Below are 23,894 nucleotides of genomic sequence, written 5' to 3'. Positions count from 1 at the left end.
ACCATGTTTACTTTTCATCAACCATGTAATGTCAATGAGAGGATATCATTTACCCATGTCTCGGGCCATGAATTCCATTGTTGTAGGTTTTTACTTACATCAAAGTATACAAGTCACGCATACATAGTCCATCATCCACGTAGGATTAAGGTATCTCACACTAAATATCACAGGTGAATAAATCTATAAATGGATCTAGGATTTATTCAACTTGGGTTCTGTCCGATGTACTGTTAGTCCATTCATTCACATTTATACCACTATCTTCTAGGAGTCATTCGCTTTGATGCTTAAGAAAAAACACCTTCCCAATTGGACTTGATAGACGACATATTAGTCTTTCTATCAATTTTCTCATTTCAGATTAGACTAAGGACTTGTTTAGGTATTTCTACTAATACAATTTGTCTTTTCGTATTACGATATGACCATGTAATACTTCTTAGTATTAGTTAAACATTAAATAACCAGTGAGTCAATATTTGCTTTCTTTTTGCTTTGCATGCAAAAATATTAAAGACAATATGCAAATGATATTAATGTAATTAATGAATATTTTATTAAACTAATTTATTTAAAAAATACAAGTATACATAAACAAATATACTAAGTGGCACAAGATCAAACATATGTTGCCCCTATCTCATTTAGAGTGGAATTGTGTTTTCTGTTTAAATAATATTATTTATCAAGGGCTTGTGCAACCAGAATTCTCGTACTTCTCTCTATAAATAAAAAGCATCGGTTGCCCTAAAAACAAGGCTTGACACTAATGAAATACCGTTATTCTGTTAGAAAGTAAGTGAATCATTTTCTTTTCTGTGTTTTGGTTTGTATTGCTTGAGCCCACATTTGACACAATTCGTGGTACGAAGATAACAAAGAAGCCCGTTCGATTGAAAGCCAAGATTGACTGAATTTGTCCCGCACAAAGCATATGTATTATTCCTGTTTAGGGTTATTACTCTAAATATTATAAAAGGTCTCAGTTTTGAAAATAAAAATAAAACTTCCACTGTAACTGTAAACTCTATTTTCTTAACCATTTTTTTCCAACATAACTAACTTAACGTGAAATTAATAATTTATCTTCTTATATACAAATTAATTTATATTTTTAATAAGAATGCTTTTTTTACTTTTTATACATAACAAAAAAAAATTGATCATAAGATTTAAACATTGAAATATTATACATAATAAACATTTAACATTACCAGTTATAACCAAAGCATCAATTAATTTTTATACAAATTGATAATACATATTTTTGTTACGTAGACTTTTAATGTGCCATAAATCTTTTGTAGTGTATTGCATTTGTGTCAATCTTAACTTCTATTGTAATTAAAAAGCTTAAACTTCTATACCAATGTTGTATGTTGTTTGAACCAAACAAGACCAATCAATATACTAATCTAAAAAGTAACTTCGAACCAATTAGACCAAAAATCAATACGGACCAACTGAACTAAGGTTTTTTTTTAATTTTAATAATTTTTTAATTAAACTGATTAGACCGATAACCTCACCGATCCCAATATAAAAACCAATAGTCTACACTACACAATTTTCTTCTAACTAATAACGGCTCACCCAACATAACAAATGTCCAAAATGGACAAACCAATAAATTCTTTACATAATTGTGGAAACAAAATATATTGTTTTATTTAACCCAACAGTTCACGATGCCTTACCAACATACTCAAACTTACATCTATCAGCAATGTCAGCCACGCCCTAAATATGAAGAAAATTTGTGTTTCTTGCGAAAAGTAGATCAGAATAAATCTCCACCGCACATCTTTCAGAATTTGCCCTCAGATAACTGAAGCATGGAATACTTAAGCATCCATACATATGTACATGGCAGTGCTTCATTGAGTCACTGAAAGAATGTCAAAATAGTATACAATGATGCTCAAATACCCTAACAAGTGCTTTTCCTTCATAGATTCTGAGTTACATACAAGTGGAACAAAAATGATTTCTGTGGACTGTATAAAGAACTTAAGTTCGTACCTTCTACCCCCGATTAACTTTCATTGCCTTGCCTAATTAATCAATGCTACGATTCATATTATGTTGTTTTTGGTAGATAAATTAGCATAACCTCACAATTCTGAACGCTTTAAGTAGACAAGTACGCCGATGCTGGTCAGGACAACAGTACCTGCCAATAAACCCAAGTGCAAAGGTACCCCTGCGCTGCTTCTCTTGGCACTTGCAATTGGTTCTGATTGTAATTGCTCAGCTGACTCGGAAAAATCCAGATGCAATCTTAACACCTGTGCCAAAGGAAGACAATTATAAATTTAGAATAATATATCAGCAGCATACTCCTCATTTCTCTTATCAACATTTAATTTTTTTTTTCCTTTTATCTTGTGCCTACTTTGAAAACCGCACCAGGCTACTCCCAACACCAGCTTCAGCAAATTTCTGATGTGTGAGATGAAATAACTCACAAAGCTGGGTTCATGAACTTGTCTTGTTACTTCGAGTAAATAATATGAAAACTAATTAAGTTTTTATACAAATAATAATCTTTTAGGGTGGGCTTAGTCAGGTGGAAAAGTGGAGAAATGGAAGGAGAGAGCGGAAAAGTGAAAAGAAAACAAATTTTGAGAGTGCTTTATTTGAAAGAAAATAGGAGACATGATCATTTTTCATCCTAATGCATAAAAATCAATCCTTTCAAATTGGAATTATGAGGAGAGAAAATGGAAGAGAAGTGTATATTAGTTCAAAATTATGCATTTTTCAAATGTTTTATTGTCTTTCATTTAATTTTTCAACTCTACCAAGCAATGGATGGAAAGAAAATTACTTTATTTTTCATTTTTCCATATTTCCTACCAAGCACATCCGTGGAAAAAAAAGATCTTTTCCATCTTTCTATTTTTCTACCCCTTTAAATTTTCAGCTTTCCAATTTTCTTTCCACTCTACCAACCAAAGCCTTAGTGAAGTGAAAACAAGAGGAAACCAACAACAGAAAATAAATAGGATGGTCAAACAAGAGGGAAGCAATAGTCTAATACAAACAATGCGATACCTTCTTTCCTATGGATCTAGCACTGTTAACCGCAGCAACAAGATCAGTATCATTGGTGAGTAGAACCTTGTCACCTTCATCATCTTTATACTAAATAAAAAACAAGAGAAAAAAAATAAAGAAAAGAATCAATGTATGAATGAAAACAAACAAGAAAATTTGAAAAAACCACGGGAAGTACAAAATAAATAAATAAACCCAACAACTAACCAAAAGCTGAGGATGTCTATTATCATTACTGGAAGCAGTTCTTTGCATTACAGCTGATAAAAGCTCGTTTAAATTCTCAGTACCTGAAGAACAAAATACAAGTATGATGCTTTTGAAAGCATACAACATAATGGAGAAAAAATACTAGCAAAGCCTTCAACATGGTTGCTTAATATTCAGCTATAGCCTATAGAATATTTCTTTGTTTTCAATACAGAAGTCCAGGTATCAGTTCATTGTTGCTTCTAGGTATGAAATGACGTATTTATATAAATTCAGATAATTTTCCGCTGAAAGCAGCTTGACATACAGTGTTACATACCAAAACTGAATCGATGTAGACGACCCTTAAGATCCTCAAATTTGAAAGAAAATGAGTTCCCGTGGCCAAGGGAATGATGGGGTGATAGTTTTCCAGTATCTGCACCATCCAATGCCATGACTGCAGACATTTCACTGAAATGAACACTCTGTACGGTTAATTCCACAGTATAAACAGGTTTGGATCATAAATGAGGCAGAATGAGTAATACCTGTGTGTGTCATAATCACCTGGCGGATCTAAAGCAAGGGCAGAATCCCAGAATTTTTGCATCATTGTGCTTGACACTTCATTAAGAGCAACTCCAGAGCTACTTTCAACCTTAAAGTAAAAAATTTTGAAAACAAAAGAAAAAATAGTGAGAATGTGATTCTTGCTCTTTTCTCATATGGGTTGAAAGGAAATTCATGGATCACAGTAAATATAAACCTGGTTTATCGAGGCTCTGTTTTGTTTTTTCTTTTGCTATTTGCTTTTAGGAATTAAAAAAGCACTTCAAGAAAAATAATTCTTTTTGGATAATTGAAAACCATAATTATATATTTCGGAGAAAAAAAGCATTTTTACTTCTATATAGAATACTTATGCGAGTGTTGGGGTTAGATTCTAGTTATTGGTTAATTTTCTAATAGATTCTTATCTTCCTTTTTAGAAACATTTATGAAGCAAAAAAGGAGATGGGAAAACGAAAGGGCAACAATGAAATAAACCCTAAGTAAATAATCTTCCCCTTAGCCTAAAAGCAATTGCCTAAATATACAATTCACAAACACAAAATAAATAAGAGTCTGAAATACATAAAAATCGCATCATGCATACCATAGAAATTGCTGCATGAGTTATATCCAGAACATCCAAACAAGCAGCAACATTTCCATCTGCTTAACAGCCATTTCCGTGCATATCAACAAGAAAGAACTGTGATTCTAAAACTATATAAAAAGACCAAAGCTCACCTTTGTCTAGAACAGGAAGATGTAAAAACTTTCCATCATGCATTAAATGCAGTGCGTCAAGGATTGTTGTTTCTACTGTCACACATTCAGGGTTGGGTGTCATCACCTATAAGATAAAGAAAACATTAGTCTGGTTATAACAAGTATCAAAAGCTTATTCATCAAAAACGAAAGTATCAAAAGTTTTTTATCAAAAAAGAAAGCATAAAAAATTTGGAACCAGAAACCATTTACGCTAAAAAAATTTGCACTTAAATCCTGGACCCATCTTGTGTAAAAAATACATGATATAAATTGCACATTCCATTCCATTCCAGCAATACAATTAAGCAAAGTTGAGATGCAATATATATGTAACTGATCCTTTCGAAAGAATTAGAACTTAAAAGAACCAAAAAGTTTTCATGTTCCAAATTAATTTAATCATTCCATGCAACATAAACCACTGTAACTGTCCAAAGTAAAGCTATAGGAGTAACTACAATTAACAATCAAAACTCAGACACCACTAAAAAGAGGTTACTGAAAACATGCAATTAAATTCTGGATAGCCACTATTACAACATATATGTAAAGAAACAAAGGATAACCACTGGAATACTCTTGAAAACAATATCAAGATATTACTCCACAGATAACAAAACTATTTATGAAAATTGTCAAGCACAAGAATTTTATATAAATGCTAAGCATATATTATTTACCAATGTACATATGCACAATAGAGTTAAAGCTCAGTTTAATATACACACAATTTCAAATGAAGGTTAATATCTCCTGTAAACATCAGTGGAGGGTAAATAACGAAGACTATACTGTACATCAAAAAAAAAATCAAGAACTGAACCTTTTCCACCGGAGTAAGTTCAGGAGACAGGTTTTGTGCCACAACTCGCATAAGGATATCCTTTGAACTGCAGTTCATAGCATTAAAGAAACCATAAGAAATCACAATATATGTCAAATGACTCAAAACAGACCTTTAAATCCACACTAAATACATGTAATAGTGCAAAAGATCTCAAAAACTAATACTAATGAATTCATGAAAGTATTGTAAAGAGTAAGAAGGTGTTACGTTAGTATCCCCTGAATTTTGTTCCCTGTAACTGTAACAACTGAATTAACCCGCAAGTCCCTCATCTTTTTTGCAGCAACACAGACAGGGTCTGATGATGAAACAACTGCAACACTGAAAAAGGAAGAAGGTACAAGGGCTGGTAAAGAAAATAATAAAAAGAGCATGACTAATAGAAAATTGCATTTCGACACATCAGACAGCTGAGATAAAAAGTTACTCTGAATTTTCAGCAATGATTCTAGACAAGGATGGCTTGAACATCCGCTCCCTCAAAGTTTCCATGAAGGCATGTGATGCTGAAAAGAACATGACAAACAAAACAAAATGTCAACCAAGAAATCACAGGTTTCAGTCTGTATGGTAAGAGCAGTAATCTATATGCTTGATCACATGTCTTGTTCAAAGATATATTGCTAATAAATATGAACCTTCCTTAATCTCTATAAGTATAAAGAAATATAATAGCAAGGAAACTGAAATTATAAAGTTTTAATTTGAACGATTTAAATCATGCCCTTCTCTCTTGATATATAAATTAGGAATACCAACAAACTGCTATTCAGTATGATACCTACAAAACTTTAACAAATAATTTCCTCACTCAAAAGGTAAATCCTATGAATGTTATATTACAAACATGGACACAATTGTTGTGACAATAGAGACAGATGTCAAACACAGGATTTCTGACAAGTCAAGACTTGTCTCTACACTGAAAATAGAAGAAGTGTACTGTTGTTCGACCCAAAACCCCCTCAGAAAAAAAAATAGATAAATGATTTCACCAAAGGCCTTAAACAACTAGGATAAGCACTATTTTATCCATGCACATTGAAGGCCATAACTTTTCATAAAGGTACCTTACATGCTCGTAACCAATTTTAGTTTATGAGAAAAGAAAAGGGGTTAAAACCAACTACCCAAGACATGTTTATTAGTTATCTACTTTCACCACATCATCTTCTCAGCATTACTGTTGATATCACATCTAAAAGCACAAAATCTCATTGAATTACATGTCTCTTTCTTCCAATCACTCCTTCCTCTCTCCCTCTCTATTCTCTATTTTCTCCAGAAGATAAATATTGCTGGAACAACAGAGACAATATGAAGAGCTTCTCAAATATATGCATGTAGTAGCATTGAATCATTAGAATGTTATAGCCTTCAATCCCAAAGAAAACAAATTAACCAACCAGAACCTTTACTTCCATTTTGGTCCACTGAAGAGGCAATTGCATTTCCTTGCTCAACAGCCTTCTCCATTCTTGAGATAGCATCATAAAGGCATTTTGTAATATCCAACATGGCAATGACTTCACCATTTTCCACAACAGGGAGATGCCTGAATTTTCCTGTCAAAGAACCATTGAATGAGATGACTTACATGTGTGTACACTAGCACTAAAAGTTTAATAACGATTCTGCTATTGTAAATTTGTAATAAACCTTAGTGTAACTGTGGCATGTATCAAGTCAATGATTCGCAGTTCTACCATTAATTAGAGAAATTCTACAGTAGTTCCCTGACAAAGTGAAATTAACAAACGACCATGGACAACATAAAACCTTACAAAGTGATTGTTAAGGACTCCTTAAAACTGTAAGACTTACTTATAATTGAAGGCTATGACAAAAATACTTATCAGAAAATAATAATAAATTTACTAAATCCCAACAGTCACCTCAAGTTCTGCCCATTATATAAAACATCCACTTCTGTCAAGGGTTAAATCAAAGCCTAACGTTTGATGGTAACAGATAATTCCCAACCTAACCCGTCAAACCAGCTATAACAAGACACTGCATGAAAATATAAATTCGACAACAAATCTTGGTTTTGTCTTGTATCTTTCTCACATGCAATTAGCTACCAACGAGCTTCAGCACATGAACATACAATCACCATTTAAACTTTACAAACATATCAAAGTTCCTTCCAAATACCGTAAAAAATCAACAATATAACAGGTTTTTTCGTCCAACACAATTGGAATATAACCAATTATTTCTAAAAAAACATTTTAAAAAAACAATTGGGTTATGTGCCGAACATAACATACTCAACTACCTTGAACCATCTTCTGAAGTGCCTCAATGGCCAAAGAGTCTGCCGAAACAAAAATTGGACTAGGCGTCATGATCTTAGATACAACTGTCTGCTCTGGCTTCAACCCTTCCCCTATTACTCGAGTGGCAACGTCCTGGCGATGATACATATATATATATATATATATATATATTAACATGGTTATAAAAAAACAATGAGGCAAGCCAAATAAAGAAGGAAAAAAAGTACCTTGTCAGTAACGATCCCGGAGAGTAAGGCATTAGAATCGGTGAGCAACACAGCATTGACACGACGGGCTGCCATCCGCCTACAAGCCTCAGACACAGTGGTTCCTTCCGGGATGGTGAGGGCTTTGGATAACCTCAGCTTTTTCACCGTCCTCTCACCAGGGATGGAACTAACAAAATGAAACAAGGTCATTGGGTAAATTCATACTTCAAAATGTAATAATATTCACAGATAAGAAAAAAAAAAGGAAACTAACGAAGGAGACATGGGCTTGGCATGGTTGAAGGAATGAGACTTCTTAGTGCTATTTGATCTTCTTTTTTGAGAATCCCGGCGGGTTGTTGACGCCGGAGGCACCGTCTGGCTGCTCATTTCCACAAATTTTTGTTTGTTCTCGATATCTAAATTGAATCAAAATAAGTTTTCTGAAGATGAATTGATAGATAGATAGATAGATAGATAGATAGATAGATAGATAGAGAAAGAGAGGTTATCAGAGAATAGGAAATTAAGTGGTCATTTCTGTTTGACCACTCCCTTTCTCATCCCTCGTGGCCGGTTTCAGGGCTTCACCACCATGATTTTATTTTATTTTTTCAAAAAGTATTTTTTAAGGCAACCTATTTTTCTCAAGTTCAAAATATATGATTTTCTTTATTTGAAAACAATTTTCTTTTTTTAAAGATTTTTAAAATTAAGTAAATTATTACCTTTCAAAAAAAATAATTTTGAAAATAACAATTAAAAACAATTAATCACATAATTAATATCTCTGACCAATTGTGCATAATTTTAATTGATATAATAACAATTAAAAACAATTAATCACATAATTTGAACCTATGTCATACTAATATCATACCAAAGCTAATATTCCACTTTAAGTAAATCTTAGACACAATAAATAAGTAAATATTTTGTATGATAGTATTCCCTTTTTTTATTAGTAATCCTCATATAAACTTAGTTTTTTATATATATAAATGTGTAATTTGATACATGAATTTTGATTAGTGTAATTATGTAAATGAATTCCTTTTGAGTAAAATATTAAGGCTTCTTATTATAATATTAAAACAAAACAAAACACCCATCCACACCTAGCATTCTCACAGCCACATGTGGAGATCCAACTATAAACAACAAAATTAACACATGAAAAGCATAACTCTTAAAGACAAGAAAAGTAAATGAAGAGCCTCGATCAAAACGGAAGGGCGATTCAAAACACAACAAAGAAAACCCATCTAGCTTCCCTTGAGAACAAAACTTAGCATCAATTGTCTTTCTACGAAATTTCGTTCTTCTGATAGATAAATGCACTGCTGCAGACAAACCAGAATCAAACATCCACCGTCGGTCCCATTCTACCAGATCCGTTGCTTCTCCAGGTACGTTCTCTACCCAAAATTAAGGGCTTTCAAAGTTGAAACCTATTTGTGCAAGCTTATGAGCAACTGCATTTGATTCCCGATTTTTGTGTTGAAAAGAAATAAAATTGAAAACTAGGGCCTTCATTTTAATTTCCTCAATATAGGTCCTAATCTCAGATCTATCTCAAGTCCTTTTTGGATCTTTACTACGATTGTTCCTGAATCCCCCTTCATTACCACCTCCTGAAAACCCATTTTTATCGAAAAACCCAGCACTTGGAGACATGTTAAGGCTTCCGCCAAGAAAGCATCCACTACATGGCCGTTTACCACCACTCCATTTCCCATGACTAACACCTGATTATCCTGGATTACAAACCCCAAACATGATTCACGATTTTGAGGTTTGAACGCCGCATCAAAATTAACTTTTACCTTCAAATCGTTCAGGGGAAACCATTTCATTGTAGTAGGTCTTGGTTTATCCAATAACTTCATGTTCACAAGCTCTATCGCTTGCATGAAACACTGAATTTTTGAATTGATATCTTGAATTGTTTGCCTTTTTCTTTCCATGAAAAATTTATTGCGAGCAAACCAAAGGGACCATAGCATTATTATTCTACCATAGGTAATATAACAATTCTTCTGTAGAATATATTCAAACCAATCCCAAAAATTATCATACTGAGGGGTTAATACCCAACTAAGTCCCAATTTGTTCCATACCTCTACTGCAGGACCACAAACTGTCATTACATGTAGCATAGATTCTAGCAGCAACCCAAATCGTAGACAAATAGGAGTACGGGTGAGCATTCGATCGAATCGAATAAAAATTTTTCGAGTTAATTAAGTTTTCGAATCTCATTTTATCATCCTAACTTTATTTGAAGTTTTCTCGAATCGAGTCGAGTGAGATGGAATTCGAATCGAATTGAATATATTTGTTCGAGTTAAATTTTAAAAAATAATTTTGGGTCCTTGTAACCACTATCACCCATCGTAATAAAATTTGTCCACCTTAATCAAATTTTTTATTTTCATCACCTCATAATTTATTTATTAATTTTTATATACTGGTTAGCTTCTTTGCTTGCTTAGTTGTTTCAATTATCTTCAGATTCTTGTCACTATGTATTTTGGAATTAAAAAATAAATTAAATGTGAAAATATGATTTTTTAATAAAAGTTATTTTAAAAATAAAATGTGAAATTGATACCAATATAAATTTTAACACGAATATTTTATGGCATAATTAATAATTCAATAATATAAATAATATAAAATGTGAAATTTAATTTAATAATATAAATAGTAGATATAAATAAAATTATTACTGTTTATGTTTAGAGATTTTTTTTGGATAATTTTGATTTTTTATTTGAGAGTAGAGGGTGAGAAGTAAAAATTTAGGGGGAAAATAAAAAGTTTTGGGGAATAAAAGTTTGAGGAAAAGTAAATAGGGGGAGTAAAATTTTGGAGGGAAAATATTAAAAAAATTGGAGGGGGGAGGGTTTGGGGTAGATGAGAGGTGGGATGGGAAGGGAATAAAAGTTTTAGGGGAAAAGTGGGAGGGAGTAAAAATTTTGGGGGAAAATAAAAGGTTTTGAGGGGTTTTGGGAGTAAAATTTTGAGAAAAAGTAAATGGGAGAGTAAAATTTTGGTGGGAAATGGATTTTGGGTAGATTGGAGGGTTGGGAGGGGGGAGTAAAAGTTTTGGGGGGAAAGTGGGAAAGAGTAAAAGTTTTGAAGGAAAAGTAAAAAGGTTTGAGAGTTTGGGGTAAAAATGTAAAATATTATAGTTTGATATTCGAATTATTCGAATTATTCGAGTTATTCGAATTATTCGAGTTATTCAAATTCGAAAACTCAACTCGATTCGAACTCGAAATTTGTAGACAAATTTGAGTTGATCCGAATAACTTGAATAACTCGATTCGTTTAACTCAAAATTCGATTTTTTTTCGATTTTTTCGAGTCGAATCGAGTTTTGCTCACCCTTAGATAGGAGAAGAGAAAATTCTTCGATTGTAAAGGTTGTAGGCTTTAGGGATAAAATTGTTTAAGAATTTCCATGTAGCAATCTTAATCTTTGAAGGGATGTTTAAAACCCATAGCTTTTTGTAAAGTGCGCTCATGTTTTGAGCAGTAGTATTAGGGTCAGTTTGTTTGTTGAGAGTCTTGTATCCACTCCTAACAAAATACTCTCCTGAGTTGTAACATCCCAAAAATCGGGGTTAGTAGAATTGGGTTTGTGAATCGAGAGAGAGTAATCATGCCTTAATTTTTTAAAATAAATATTTCAAATTATATCAAGAATGAGTTATTAGTTTGATGGTTAAACATTAGTGAATTTATCCTTAAGGTCCTAACTTCAATTCCCTTTCCATGTAAATAATTTAATTTTTTGACAAAAACCCCTTATTTTAATGTGTGGCTTATCGAAGCCTAGTTAACCTAGGTATAAATATTATTATTTTTACTAATAATCAACCTTTAATTCTCCTCCTCATTGCCCTAGCTGTTCCTCTCCTTCTCTTTGATTTTATTTTTTTTCCTTTCCTCCATTATTGTCGTTGCCTACACCTAGTTTTACCGTCTCTTTCACTTTTGTTTTTCCTTTTTCTTTTTGCCACAAGATTTGTTAACATATTCTCCACCATATTGCTGTCATTTTTCCTCATTAAAATTAGCCCCAAATCTAAAATCTTGAACTCCAAGATCAATCCGGAACATTGTCAAGAAAGTGTCATTGTCGTTTCTCTCGACTAGCTTGGGTAAGGTCTCTTCTTTCTTAAATTTCTTAATTAAAATTATCCATTAAAAACATAAATTTCCAAAACTGGAATTTGGGGAATTTTAAATGATTTCAAAGGTATTTTTCCAAAATTTAATGAGACCTCAAACCGTTTTAAAATTCAACCCCAGTTTTGGCCACCATGGGTGGTGGTGCGTACGCCTATGTGCAAGAAAGGGGGTTGTTTTGTGTCTTGGTTCTTGCTTATATTTTTCCAGCATTAATTTGATTTCTTGAACCCTCCTAATCAGCTTTTAAACCCATTTCAATTAGGGAAAAACATTCTTGACCGATTAGCCATTCGGATCCCACAAATCATGAAGCGTAAGTGCAATTAAGGGTAACTAGTTTGTTATTTTGACATAGTTGTTGGGTAGAGGTTATGATTTGATTAAATGAAGGAATTTAATCATTAATTAGCTACTAATTTTCCAGTATATTATTGAATTAGGTGCTGACCCAAATGCCCCAAACCATCTGTAAAGGCGAAAAATGATTATACGCGTACGGTTTGCATCGATACAGTGTAAGGAATCTAACTAGTTTGGATTCATAAAATAGTTATAATTTCAACGATTGGTTTGAACTCATAAGTGGTTGTTTGGGGGCTGGTTTAATTGTAAATTGATTGAATTCATACTAAATTTTGGTTTAGGTTCGTTTAAGGAATTATTAAGGAAAATTGGAAGATTCGCTAGTGTGCTGCAATGAAGCAAAAAATAATGTGTGTGTCCCAAACTCATAAAATTGTTTGAAAATGTTAAATATCATGTTATATATGATAAATTAGCTTGCTGATTGGATTGTCTTAATAGCCAAATTATTGATTTTGTGAGTGGCCGGACCAGGTATGTTTCGAGCCTTAAAAGATTGACATGTTGGCAAAATTGCTAGTTTGATAGTATGGATGCTTGATTGAGTTTGTAATTGCATATTTGAGTTATGAGTTATGAGTTATGAGAATGTTTGACTGAATGATATAATGTGTTGAGATATTAAACTTATATATGATTTAAATGCGTGAGATATTTGTTATATTGTGTACTGAAAAGGGTGTTATTTATGCACAATGAAAATCCGTAAAGTATGTGAAATTGAACGATATTGATTGATACCAACACAATGGTAATTTGAAAGATTAGAACACTGTTTCCATTTACTGAAAGTATGTGATTATTGAGGACATGTTGAGCATGTCAAATGAATGTGAAAAGTATTGAGATATGATTATGTATGAGATTGTGTGACATATTGCATATGCATTGGGTTGGGATTTTGTGGTTGATGGAGCAGTTCTGTGGAGTACCGATGGAATATTAGGTCCGTATTATTCGTAGTCAGTGCACTGCACCTGGAGCATCGAGGGGATTGGTGATTTTATCGCATATTATATGTTATTGGCGATTGTATCGCACTATTTGATATCCAACAGATTTTTTGCATTATTGTTTATTTGGTGGTTTTAACAGGTTCTGGGGAACTCGTGGTGTGTAGTAGATGGTATGGGTAGGAACCTTTTTGCATTGCATCATGTGCACGGCATATTCGAATGTTATTGATTTATGCTACGCATTGTATTTTTTTGTATTGAATGGTATTGAAATTAATGATTGTTACTCGAATAAATGATGACCTATGCCCATACACCGTTTGACATCAATTTGATAATGGCTATGTAATGACATGAAATACCTATGATAGTTCTGTTTTCTTCTGTTAATGCTAATATGTTTCACTGTATTTGATTTTTTTGCCCGTTTAAATAATTATTTGGCTCACACTGAGCTTTTCATAAGCTCACCCCCCAATAGTGTTTAACTTTTTAGGTAAACCTCAAAATTAGGACTGGACTCGGCACTCAAAAAATAAACTTGAACCTCGAATTATTACTTTTTAATTAAGTATTATTAAGTCTTTATTAGTTTTGGCTTGTAATTTTTAATTATTTATGGTCTGTGGCTTGGTAACTTTTCTTTTGGGGATTTTTGCATGCAAAGATTACTCAAGCATAATAATCGAATAATGCATGATATTAGGCTTAAGGAAAATTTGATATTGTTCCCTAGTTTCTACTACATTGCAAAGGAACTGTTTTTGAAAAACAAATCAATAAGGCAACTAATTTTCCAAAATGACTTGAAAAATGGTTTTTTCGCTGCATTAGTTTAACTTTAAGTTTTTTTAAAAAAGAAGAACGACAAGCAAACGGTTTTTTCAAAACAACACTGTCAACAATAAAATGAATCCTAAGCATACACGACCTAATAAATGAATGCTTTTAAGCTAACTCAAAGTACAACTACGATTTTCTCTAAAATGAGCTTATTTAAAGTCTTCAAAAGTAACGTAAGTTAGTTTAGCCATTTTGGTGGCTAATGTAGCCTTCTTAATCTAGCCATAACGTCTAGGTCGGGTTTAGGAGGTTACATTTGTCATCTTTCCAAGTAAGTCTAGCTTCATCAATTGAATGAGATAGCAGGATGCATTTAATTGCTACAGCGTCTTTTACATTAAACACGCTGGTAATTAACTCCATATTCCATGTTTTTGTGTTTGTGTCTATAAGATATGCTACCTTGTTAATAAAATTATTAACCAAAGTATTCTGTATTCTTCCTCCAGCCCAACTAAGAAGCCAACTATCCCTCCAGATCGATATGTTCATACCAGAGCCCACACTCCAACCCACTTCGTTCTCCATAAGTTTTCTTGCTACGAAAATGCTTCTCCACACATATGATGGGCCAGTTCCCAACTGAGCATTCCAAAAGGTAATACTAGGATAGTATTTGGATTTAAAAATATGAGCAGCCAACATATCAGATTTAACTAAAAAATGCCACCATTGCTTCGCAAGCAAGGCAATATTAAACTTGTATAAATCATGAAACCCCATACCCCATCCAGCCTTCGGTTTACACAAATCAGCCCATCGACTCCAATGCATCCCTCTATAATTTGCACTTTTCTGCCACCAAAATCGATTCAAGATTTGTTCAACATCATGGCAAAGGGTTTTGGGTAGAAGAAAACAAGACATAGAGTAAGTGGGTAAAGCTTGAAACACAACCTTTATGAAAAATCTCCTTTCCTCCCTGCGAAAGAAAATGAATACTCCAATTATCAATCTTTCGTCTCATCTTATTGCAAATCTGTGAAAAAGCTTCTTTCTTACTTCGACCTATTAGAGTTGGTAATCCCAAATATTGTTCCATGTTGAAAGATCTTTGCACCCCTAAATTGTTCACAATCTGATTGCAACCATGATCCTGCAACCATGATCCTCCAAATTCGAGCTAAAGAAAATGACAGACTTATCCAAATTAATTTTCTGACTCGAAGCCGTTTTACACTTTACAAGAATATCCTTAATTACCTGCCTCCCCTTTTGTAGCCTCACCAAAAACAATACTGTCATCGGCAAAGAAAAGATGCGTCACTGATGGACTCCCTCTACACACCTTTACTCCCTTCATTATGCCATCCTACTTTGCAATCTTTAGTAAGGTGAAAAACCCTCTGTACATATTAAAAATAAATACGAACTCAGAGGATCTCCTTGCCGTAATCCTCTACTAGGAATAAATACTTCATTGGCCTCACCATTAACCATTACAGAGTACGAAACCAATAATATGCAATGCATAAAAGTTCCACCCATCTTGTATCAAAGCCTAGACAAGCAAACCCCTAGTAGACAGTAGAGGTGCTCATGGGCCGGGCGGCCTGGCCTGGCCCGACGGCCCGCCCGAAATATGGGAGGGTTTGGGTAAAAATATAGGCCCGAAATATGGGCTTGGGCAAAAAAATCAGGCCCGATTAAAAAACGGGCCGGGCCTCGGGCACCACTTTTTTGGCCTGGGCCCGGCCAGGCCCGAATATAATAAATTTTTTTATTTTTTTATTTTTAAAATACTTTTAAAATATTTTTTTTAAAATTTTTTAATTTTAAAATATTTTTAAAATACTTTTTAAATTTTTTTAAATTTTTTTAATTTTAAAATATTTTTAAAATATTTTTTTTAATTTTTAAAATAAATTTTTAGTATTTATTTAAAAAATGGGCCGGGCAGGGCCGGGCCCGGGCTTATGAATTTTTTCCCGGGCCGGGCCTGGGCAAAATTCTAGGCCCATATTTCGGGCCGGGCCGAAATTTTTTTCTGGGCCCGACCCGACCCATGAGCACCTCTAGTAGACAATAGGTGGACCTTTATGTGAAACTTTGCTTGTGTATAAGTGAACTCTTACTTATTATTCATGTGAACCCTTATTTGTTTGCGAACTGTGACTAAATAAGATTTGGTTAAGTGTTTGAAGTAAGTACCTACATGATATTTCGCAGCATGAAAATATCTTAAACATATATTACATGTTTTATATTGAGGTGTGATGGATGATAGGTTGGGTGTTAATGGATAGTCACTTTAGTGGCTAATGTGACATTCCTTAGCTCAAGTTCGACAATCAGACTGGGTATGAGGTGTTACAATAATCCTAATAATATATTATTTATTTTATAATTTGATTTCAATACTTTCACTACGGAATCCAAACTCATTTAGAGAGTTAATAATAGTATAAATAGATATCATAAAATAGTTAGTTGTAATTTATTAATACTATTATTTATATTTAAAATTAGATTATGGCACACATACAGTGAAAGCATTATTGTAACAAATTTATAAAAAAAAATTGATATAAAAAACTAAATGTGATTTTGATTGAAATGGTAAAGTTAATCTAGTGAAGATTATGATGTTTAGAGTTCAAATCTCATAATTCTCATTGTTTGTATTTATTTTTCTAGAATTGTCAAAATATAAAAAGCCAAATATCCTCAAAATAATGTTAGTTGATTTGCAAGAGGAATAACCTTTTGACAATTTCATACTGAGTTGGGACTAGGTTGATAAGTGACACCAACTTAATCGAAATGTTAATATATAACTAGATTATGGCACACCCACGTTGTGGGTGAAAAACAGATTTATGTAAATTATAAATGTTGAAAACTATAGACATTTGGGTTCAAATATTATTTTGCATGTATATTTTTTCTATTTTTCAATAAAAGATATAAAATGACAAAAGTGTCCTCAAAATAATATAATTTACTTCGTAAAATAAAGATGTTTTCATCATTATCCAACTCAATTGGATGCCTGTTTAACTCATGGCATCAGCTTAGTCAATTACATAATATAAGTATAGAAAGATAGTAAAAGAAAGGGTTAATATATATATATGTGTGTGTGTGTGTGTGTGGAGGTACCTGAACTTTACCTAAACTTTTTTTTGGACTTAACTCATACGTAAACTTGGAAACCGTAAGTCAACTTGGTACTTTTCTTAGGTACCCGACTAACACTGTTAAAACATGTTGGCGTGGCGCTAATAACCAATAGCATTGTGATACGTGGCAACCTCACATTTTGACACGTGATTAAAACATAGTACCAAGTTGGCTTACAGTTTTCAAGTTTAGGTACCAATTAGGTCCAAAAAATATTTAAGTACCAAATAGGTACAATTTGCTAAGTTCAGATACATCCGAATATATTAACCCTAAAACAAAACATTTTCCATCTAAGAGAATATTCGATGCACTGTCGATGCTTAAATTTAATGCACTATCGTTGAATAATAACACGATTCTTCATCATTAAATAAAATAAGAAAATAGCGGAGATTTAAAAATAAATATTAATAATTTTAATTGAACATAATTAAATAATAGTTCATCATAAATAAATGCTAAAACTCTAAATTCTAAATTCAAAACCTAAAATTCAAAACTCTTAAATTTTAAACTCTAAACGTATGACCTTAAATCCGATAATTATTAATATTTATTTAATAATAATTATAAATAATATTTAATTATATTTAACTAAAATTATTAATATTTAATTTTACATCCTCTATATTATTCATTTAATTTAATAACGAAATGTGATACCATTATTTATTAATAATACATAAAATTTATCCACTATCAATACATCAGTTGCTTTGTAATGAAGTACGATATCATAAAATCCAACAAATGTATGACAATAGGCATTTGATGGTGCAGAGGAATCGAAGTTGCAAGTTACAAACAAAGCAAATTGTTTCTTGTTTTATTGGCATTCAACGTTTTTAGTCAGATATATACGAGAAGTCACATGCACTATCCAAAAGCTGCTGCCCCCAATGATATCAAACTCCTACTCTCATTGGTTCACTTTGATGTACAGAACTTTTTAAGTGCTTGCTTTCTAAGAAATCTCCCTACTTGTCCCTATCCTTTCTAAATCCAATAAATTGATGACCAAAGCAACAAACTATTCACATTATAGTTGTTTCCTTAACTAAACCTCATGTTGTCAGCTGTAAAATACTGTCCTTGGGTGCATTGAACCAAATCTCAAACATAGGTAAATTAGGTTTAAAATCACTAAATTATTAGTAAATTTATATTTTGATCATTAAATTTTAAAATATTACAAAATAATCACTAAATTATTTAAAAAATTTTATTTAAGTCACCGGACTGTTATGTTTTTTCTTTTAAAGCCTAACTAGTGAACTTCAAGTGACAATTCGATTATTGATATCAATATCTATTTACGAGTAGAAGAGTATATCTTAGATCCAAATTTGATCTGATGATCAAAGTCAAAGATTGGAGAAAAAAGCTATTTAGATTTTAGTTTCCAGATTTTTAACGTTTAAAGATGTTTTATGAAAAAAATAAATTGTAAAAGAGAACAAAAATGAGAGCTTTCAATTGGCGCAGGCGATGTGAACCAAGAAGGCTATACAGAAGTTATTTTAACAATCGAGTGACTTATATGAAAATTTTCGAATAGTAAAGTGATCATTTTGTAACTTTCTGAAGTTGAATAACCAAAACATAAACTTATTAATAGTCTAGTGACTTTGGGTGTAATTTACCCATCTCAACATTTAGTTATAAAAAATATCCCAACTTTGGCTGTCTCTAGTCTGATATACAATTAGTATTAATAGCCTGTCCCCAGACTGATAAAGGGGAACTGCTTACTTTGTTTATTCAGCCATTTCTGTACTACCTAGCAGTGGTAGTGCCACCTACATGGATTCAGGCAACCAAAATCCAGACACTTTCAACAACTTCTTCGAGCGCTGGTTGGTGGAACAAAACCAACATCTTCGAGAACTGGTTGCTGCATCCCGGCAACAAAGCAGTGTCGATGAGCAGAGTCTACGGTGTCTCGTCCAAAGGGTATTGGACCATTATGAACATTACTATAAAGCCAAAGCCAAATGGGGTAAACAGGATGTGTTAGCCATGTTATCACCTTCATGGATCAGCAAGTTTGAAGATGCTTTTCTTTGGATCGGTGGGTGGCGACCCAGTATAGCTTTTCACTTGCTTTACTCAAAATCAGGGATGCAACTAGAAGACCAACTCGACGAGTTAATTCGTGGAATGGGAAGGGGTGATTTGGGTGATCTTTCACCAACTCAGCTGTCGAAGATCAACGAGTTACAGACCAAGACCATTAGGGAAGAGAAAGAGATAAGTGAAAAGATGGCAAAGCATCAAGAATCGGTAGCTGACTCGTCTATGGTTGAGTTATCTCATTTAGTGTCTGAAATGATGAGGAAAGGGGATGAAGATGGTGTTGATGTTGAAAAGGATAAAGTTGAGTCAGCCATGGAATCAAAAGAGGAAGGATTGAAGGAGATTTTACTAAGGGCTGATGATCTTAGATTCAGGACATTGAAAACCGTGATTCACATATTGAATCCCATCCAAAGCGTGCATTTTTTCATAGCTGCTGCTGAGCTGCATCTTAGGATTCATGAATGGGGCAAGCGGATAGACCATAAGCACCATCAACCATCCTAACAGGGGCTAATCGCCCAAAATATTTTTGGGGCTGTTTTTTTTTTTAATTTTTTTTATAATGTTTAAAAGATAAAATGGAATTTTTATTATTTTTGGGTAAAACGTAATTCAATCATTTACTTGTTTTTAAATTTATAAAATATAAAGAAACTAATATAATATTTTTCTGTTTTCCTGCACAAGTGCCAAAAATCAGACCTAGCTACCATCTTTTTCTTCTTCAATTGTTTTTACTATTCAAAACCATGACCATTTATTTGCTTACAATGTACTTCTCTTGGTTATGTAACATTAATATTTGCTTTTCTCCCGTCTCCCATTTATTCTATATCTTATTTTTAAATTTATCTAAACGGTGATGTTAAAGTTAAACATATAAATTAATTGAGTTGAAAACCAATAGATATAACGGTTCGATTAATATTATATAATCGAAAAATGGGTAAATCTGTTACAATTTAGTTAAAGTCAATGACGAATATGAGGGGCAGGCACATGTAAAAAACTTATTCCTTTTATGAATAAAATAAATTATAAATTAATATATAATGACCCAAAATAAAAAAAAATTCAATTCATTCTTTTTATAAATAAAGAAATTATAAATTAATATATAGTAAAGTCTCGCTTTAACCCCCAAAATAAAAAAGTTATTCTTTAGACCCGTTAAAAATGATAAAATCATAAATTAATACATAATCAACTTATATTTTTATCTATGAAAAAAACTAAATTTAATTTCCAACCCTTCTAAAAGAATTTCTGAATTCCCCTTATTAAAGCTAATTTAAATATTTAATTTTATTGTTAAGATTGAATTGATTGTTATGATATTTTTATTTTTTATTAATTTTCTAGAATTTTTTATCTGAAAATTGATTATGTAACCAGTTTCATCAATCCAATTAGTATAACGTAAGTGAAATTTAATTCTTTAGATTCTTACCGAGCATTTATGCGTGGAGCTAGATCAAAGTTGGACAAACTTATGTACGGTAATAACGATATCCACACTTCCTCGTTCTGCTCCTTTTTAGAATATCTGATTCTACTTTTTATTAATTTTTTAAACATTCAACGTCAAGTTTTGCATAACTAATGTGCGTCTCTGATTTGGTCAAATAATGCCAGTTTGACTCTTAACTCTGCTACTAAATTGCCATCATTGCAAATACTAAGTCTAGCAAATATAGCTCGCAACTCAATTGTTGCTTTCCTACTCAGCGCGTTAACTACAACATTAGTTTTATTAGGGTTGTAATTAATAACACAATTATAATCTTTTAGAAGCTCAACCCAACAATGTTATCTTAAATTCAACTCCTTTTGAGTTAGGAGATATTTAAAACTTTTGTAATCAATGAATATATGACACTTTTCACCGTACAAGTAGTCTTCAAATCTTTAGAGAAAAAACTATAGTAGCTAGCTTTATATCGTGCGTCAGATAATTGCATTTGTGTGTTTTTAACTATCGGGACGCATACGCAATCACCTTCCCCTCCTGCATCAAGACGTAGCCTAAATCACTCAACGGGGCATCACTATAAACCACAAAGTCCTTTCCCGATTCCGGTAAGGCTAGAACTGGTGCCTCAGTTAACAACTATTTTAATTTCTCGAAACTCTCTTGACATTGTTTGCTCTAAACAAACTGTATATTCTGTAACACACATAACCCGTACCTGTTGCCAGATTAGGGTTACGACATATAACCATACAATCCAGAACAATAAATAACAGATACATCAAGTTGCCAATTTAATTAACAGAATTTCATAATAATTTAGACTGGAGTAATACATTCATTTATGGACCTTAAATCAAGCTTATGTGGCATTAAAAATAATTTAGGAATAATTAGGGACTAATTCGAAGAAATCAGCAAGTTCAAGGAAAAACTGAAAAATTTCAAAACAGGGATCACATGGTCGTGTGGCCAACCGTGTGACTGACCATGTACCATTTGAAAAAATTTCAGACGGCCGTGTGGCAGGCCGTGTGCTAGCCCGTGTAGTATTCGAAATACCCTCACACGGTCGTGTCGCAGGCTATGTGCTAGACCGTGTTCGAAACTATTTTGAGACACACAGCCATATCGCAGGTCGTGTGTTAGCCCGTGTGAAACCTACACCTAACACGTTCAAGGTGCATGCCTATATGGGTTGCCCGTGTGTGACACAAAGCCGTGTGACAGCCCGTGTCCTAGGCCGTATGTGCCTTAAAATGACCCAAAACATGCTTAATTTACATTCGAATGCTTAGGTACCTAAACCAACTTATAACACATTATCACAAGCCATCAAAGCACATTTTAAAACACTCAAACCATGCCAAAAGAAACTAACTAAGTGCCTAACCAATGTGCCATCAATGACTCCACAAATCAACATTTACATTCAATCATTTAAGATAAATCTCAATTCACAAGTTTATAACCTAGTGATTAATAATCACCTAGAGTACCATACCAAAATTCATGTCAAGACTTACCATTTCCCATTCACATTCAACCACATCTTTGTATCATGGATGCGTAAATTCATTGACAATTTAGCTCAACAACATTATGAGCATAGCAAGTTATACAATTTAAGTACTTGTGAACATTACAAAACATAACCAAATGCTCCTATTACATGTCATATAAGCCAAATTGAATTCATAATCTACCAAAGAACTTCGGATAGTGTGATTCTTTGAGTTGATCCAATCGTCCGATTTCCACAAAATAGTATCTACAAGGAAACAAAACAATAACATGAGTAAGCTTTATATGGCTTAGCAAGTTCTTCGATTTAACGATAAACCTTACCGAATTAAACATAATAATTCAAATAACAAGATTAATGAACAAAGTTCCTATCAACAGAGTTATTTATCAGAATTTCTATCAATCACAGCTTACAACAGGTGAGAAATGCTCAAAATAGTACAAATTAGTTTTCCATATTCCAATAACATTCAGTGATCAATAAATAATGCCCTATGAATGATATATGGATATGAGTACATGGTTATCCATCTGGAACACGCCAAAAGCTCAAACGAGCCAATCCAACCGATAACATTCTTCAGCACCAAGTCCCTAACCTGTAGGCTAACATCCCTCCTGTAACACGCCTCAGCACCAAGTGTCAAGCCCAAAGGCTTTACATCTGCCCCCAATAACACACTAGAAACATTGTAAATATAAAACGATAATCCGCAACAAATGTTGGACTTCGATATATTCAGTGGACAGAAAATATACAAGAATCACCATCTCGTCTCATACCAATCTCATATAGCGCGCACTATAACTTATCGACATGCCAATCATACTCTTTCCTATGTTCATCGGATCAAAGTATTTCAATCAGTAATCAATACCATATCAATTCATTATTTCCATTATCAATTACATGCATCAATATTATACATCATTCTGCAATCAAGTTTATATAATATACATTTAAAATATATTAAAATTATCCGAACGAACTTACCAGATTAAATTGCAGCAAAGACAAAGTATAAGGGCTATTCTGTAATTTTAGCTTCCTTGATATTCCACTCGTTCTTGATCTAAAATAATAATTTCATTTTGGTCCTTTTTGACTTTTTGACTAATTAGGACTAAATGAGCAAATAGCCCAAAAGTTAGTGGATTAATCATATCCACCACCGCTTGGACTTTTTGACCATGATTTAAATACCATTTTAGTTCTTTTACTATTTTAAATCTATAGCGAGTAACTTTTACCTATTTTACAATTTAATCCTTTTACTTTCATTAAGTAACCAATCGTCAAAACTACTAGACCAAACTTCAATTCACCTATAATACGACTTTGTAAATATTTAATAAAAATATTTATGGCATTAAATTATGAAAACGGGATCTTAATACCTCATTTTCAAAAATCAC

General features: G+C 32.8%; 2 protein-coding genes across 4 annotated transcripts; one reads left to right on the top strand and one right to left on the bottom strand.

Moving 5' to 3' along the window:
* Positions 1-1,783: 1,783 nt before the first annotated feature.
* Positions 1,784-8,545, bottom strand: LOC107931351 (CBS domain-containing protein CBSCBSPB3). 3 transcript variants are annotated; one of them, XM_016863230.2, is made up of 14 exons: positions 8,185-8,545; positions 7,929-8,097; positions 7,701-7,833; positions 6,832-6,984; positions 5,847-5,925; positions 5,627-5,740; positions 5,396-5,462; positions 4,549-4,654; positions 4,412-4,470; positions 3,804-3,913; positions 3,593-3,726; positions 3,271-3,353; positions 3,061-3,150; positions 1,784-2,291 (listed from the first exon to the last, which is right to left on the bottom strand). In XM_016863230.2, exons 1-14 carry the CDS (start codon positions 8,298-8,300, stop codon positions 2,118-2,120), a joined length of 1,587 nt encoding a protein of 528 aa, XP_016718719.2. In that variant the 5' UTR covers positions 8,301-8,545; the 3' UTR covers positions 1,784-2,117. The 3 variants fall into 3 exon arrangements, with proteins under 3 accessions (XP_016718719.2, XP_016718718.2, XP_016718720.2); XM_016863229.2 differs by having other exon boundaries at positions 6,826-6,984; positions 8,185-8,497; XM_016863231.2 differs by having other exon boundaries at positions 6,838-6,984; positions 8,185-8,497.
* A 10,566-nt stretch (positions 8,546-19,111) lies between these two features.
* LOC107931333 (protein DOG1-like 3) lies at positions 19,112-20,107 on the top strand. Its single transcript, XM_016863198.2, has one exon. The coding sequence runs from the start codon at positions 19,205-19,207 to the stop codon at positions 19,982-19,984; it is 780 nt and encodes a 259-aa protein (XP_016718687.1). The 5' UTR covers positions 19,112-19,204; the 3' UTR covers positions 19,985-20,107.
* Positions 20,108-23,894: the final 3,787 nt, after the last annotated feature.

Source organism: Gossypium hirsutum, chromosome D09 (genome assembly GCF_007990345.1).
Source record: "Gossypium hirsutum isolate 1008001.06 chromosome D09, Gossypium_hirsutum_v2.1, whole genome shotgun sequence".
Lineage (NCBI taxonomy): Eukaryota > Viridiplantae > Streptophyta > Magnoliopsida > Malvales > Malvaceae > Gossypium > Gossypium hirsutum.
This window is presented reverse-complemented; position numbering and strand designations above follow the sequence as displayed.

Excerpts from the sequence above, each read along its gene's own strand:
- LOC107931351 (XM_016863229.2), bottom strand. The coding sequence starts at position 8,300 with ATGAGCAGCCAGACGGTGCCTCCGGCGTCAACAACCCGCCGGGATTCT. Across the intron at positions 6,985-7,700 it reads ACTTCAGAAGATGGTTCAAG|GAAAATTCAGGCATCTCCCT; the intron begins GTAGTTGAGTAT and ends GTTCTTTGACAG. Across the intron at positions 3,151-3,270 it reads ATAGACATCCTCAGCTTTTG|TATAAAGATGATGAAGGTGA; the intron begins GTTAGTTGTTGG and ends TTTTTTATTTAG.
- LOC107931333 (XM_016863198.2), top strand. The coding sequence starts at position 19,205 with ATGGATTCAGGCAACCAAAATCCAGACACTTTCAACAACTTCTTCGAG.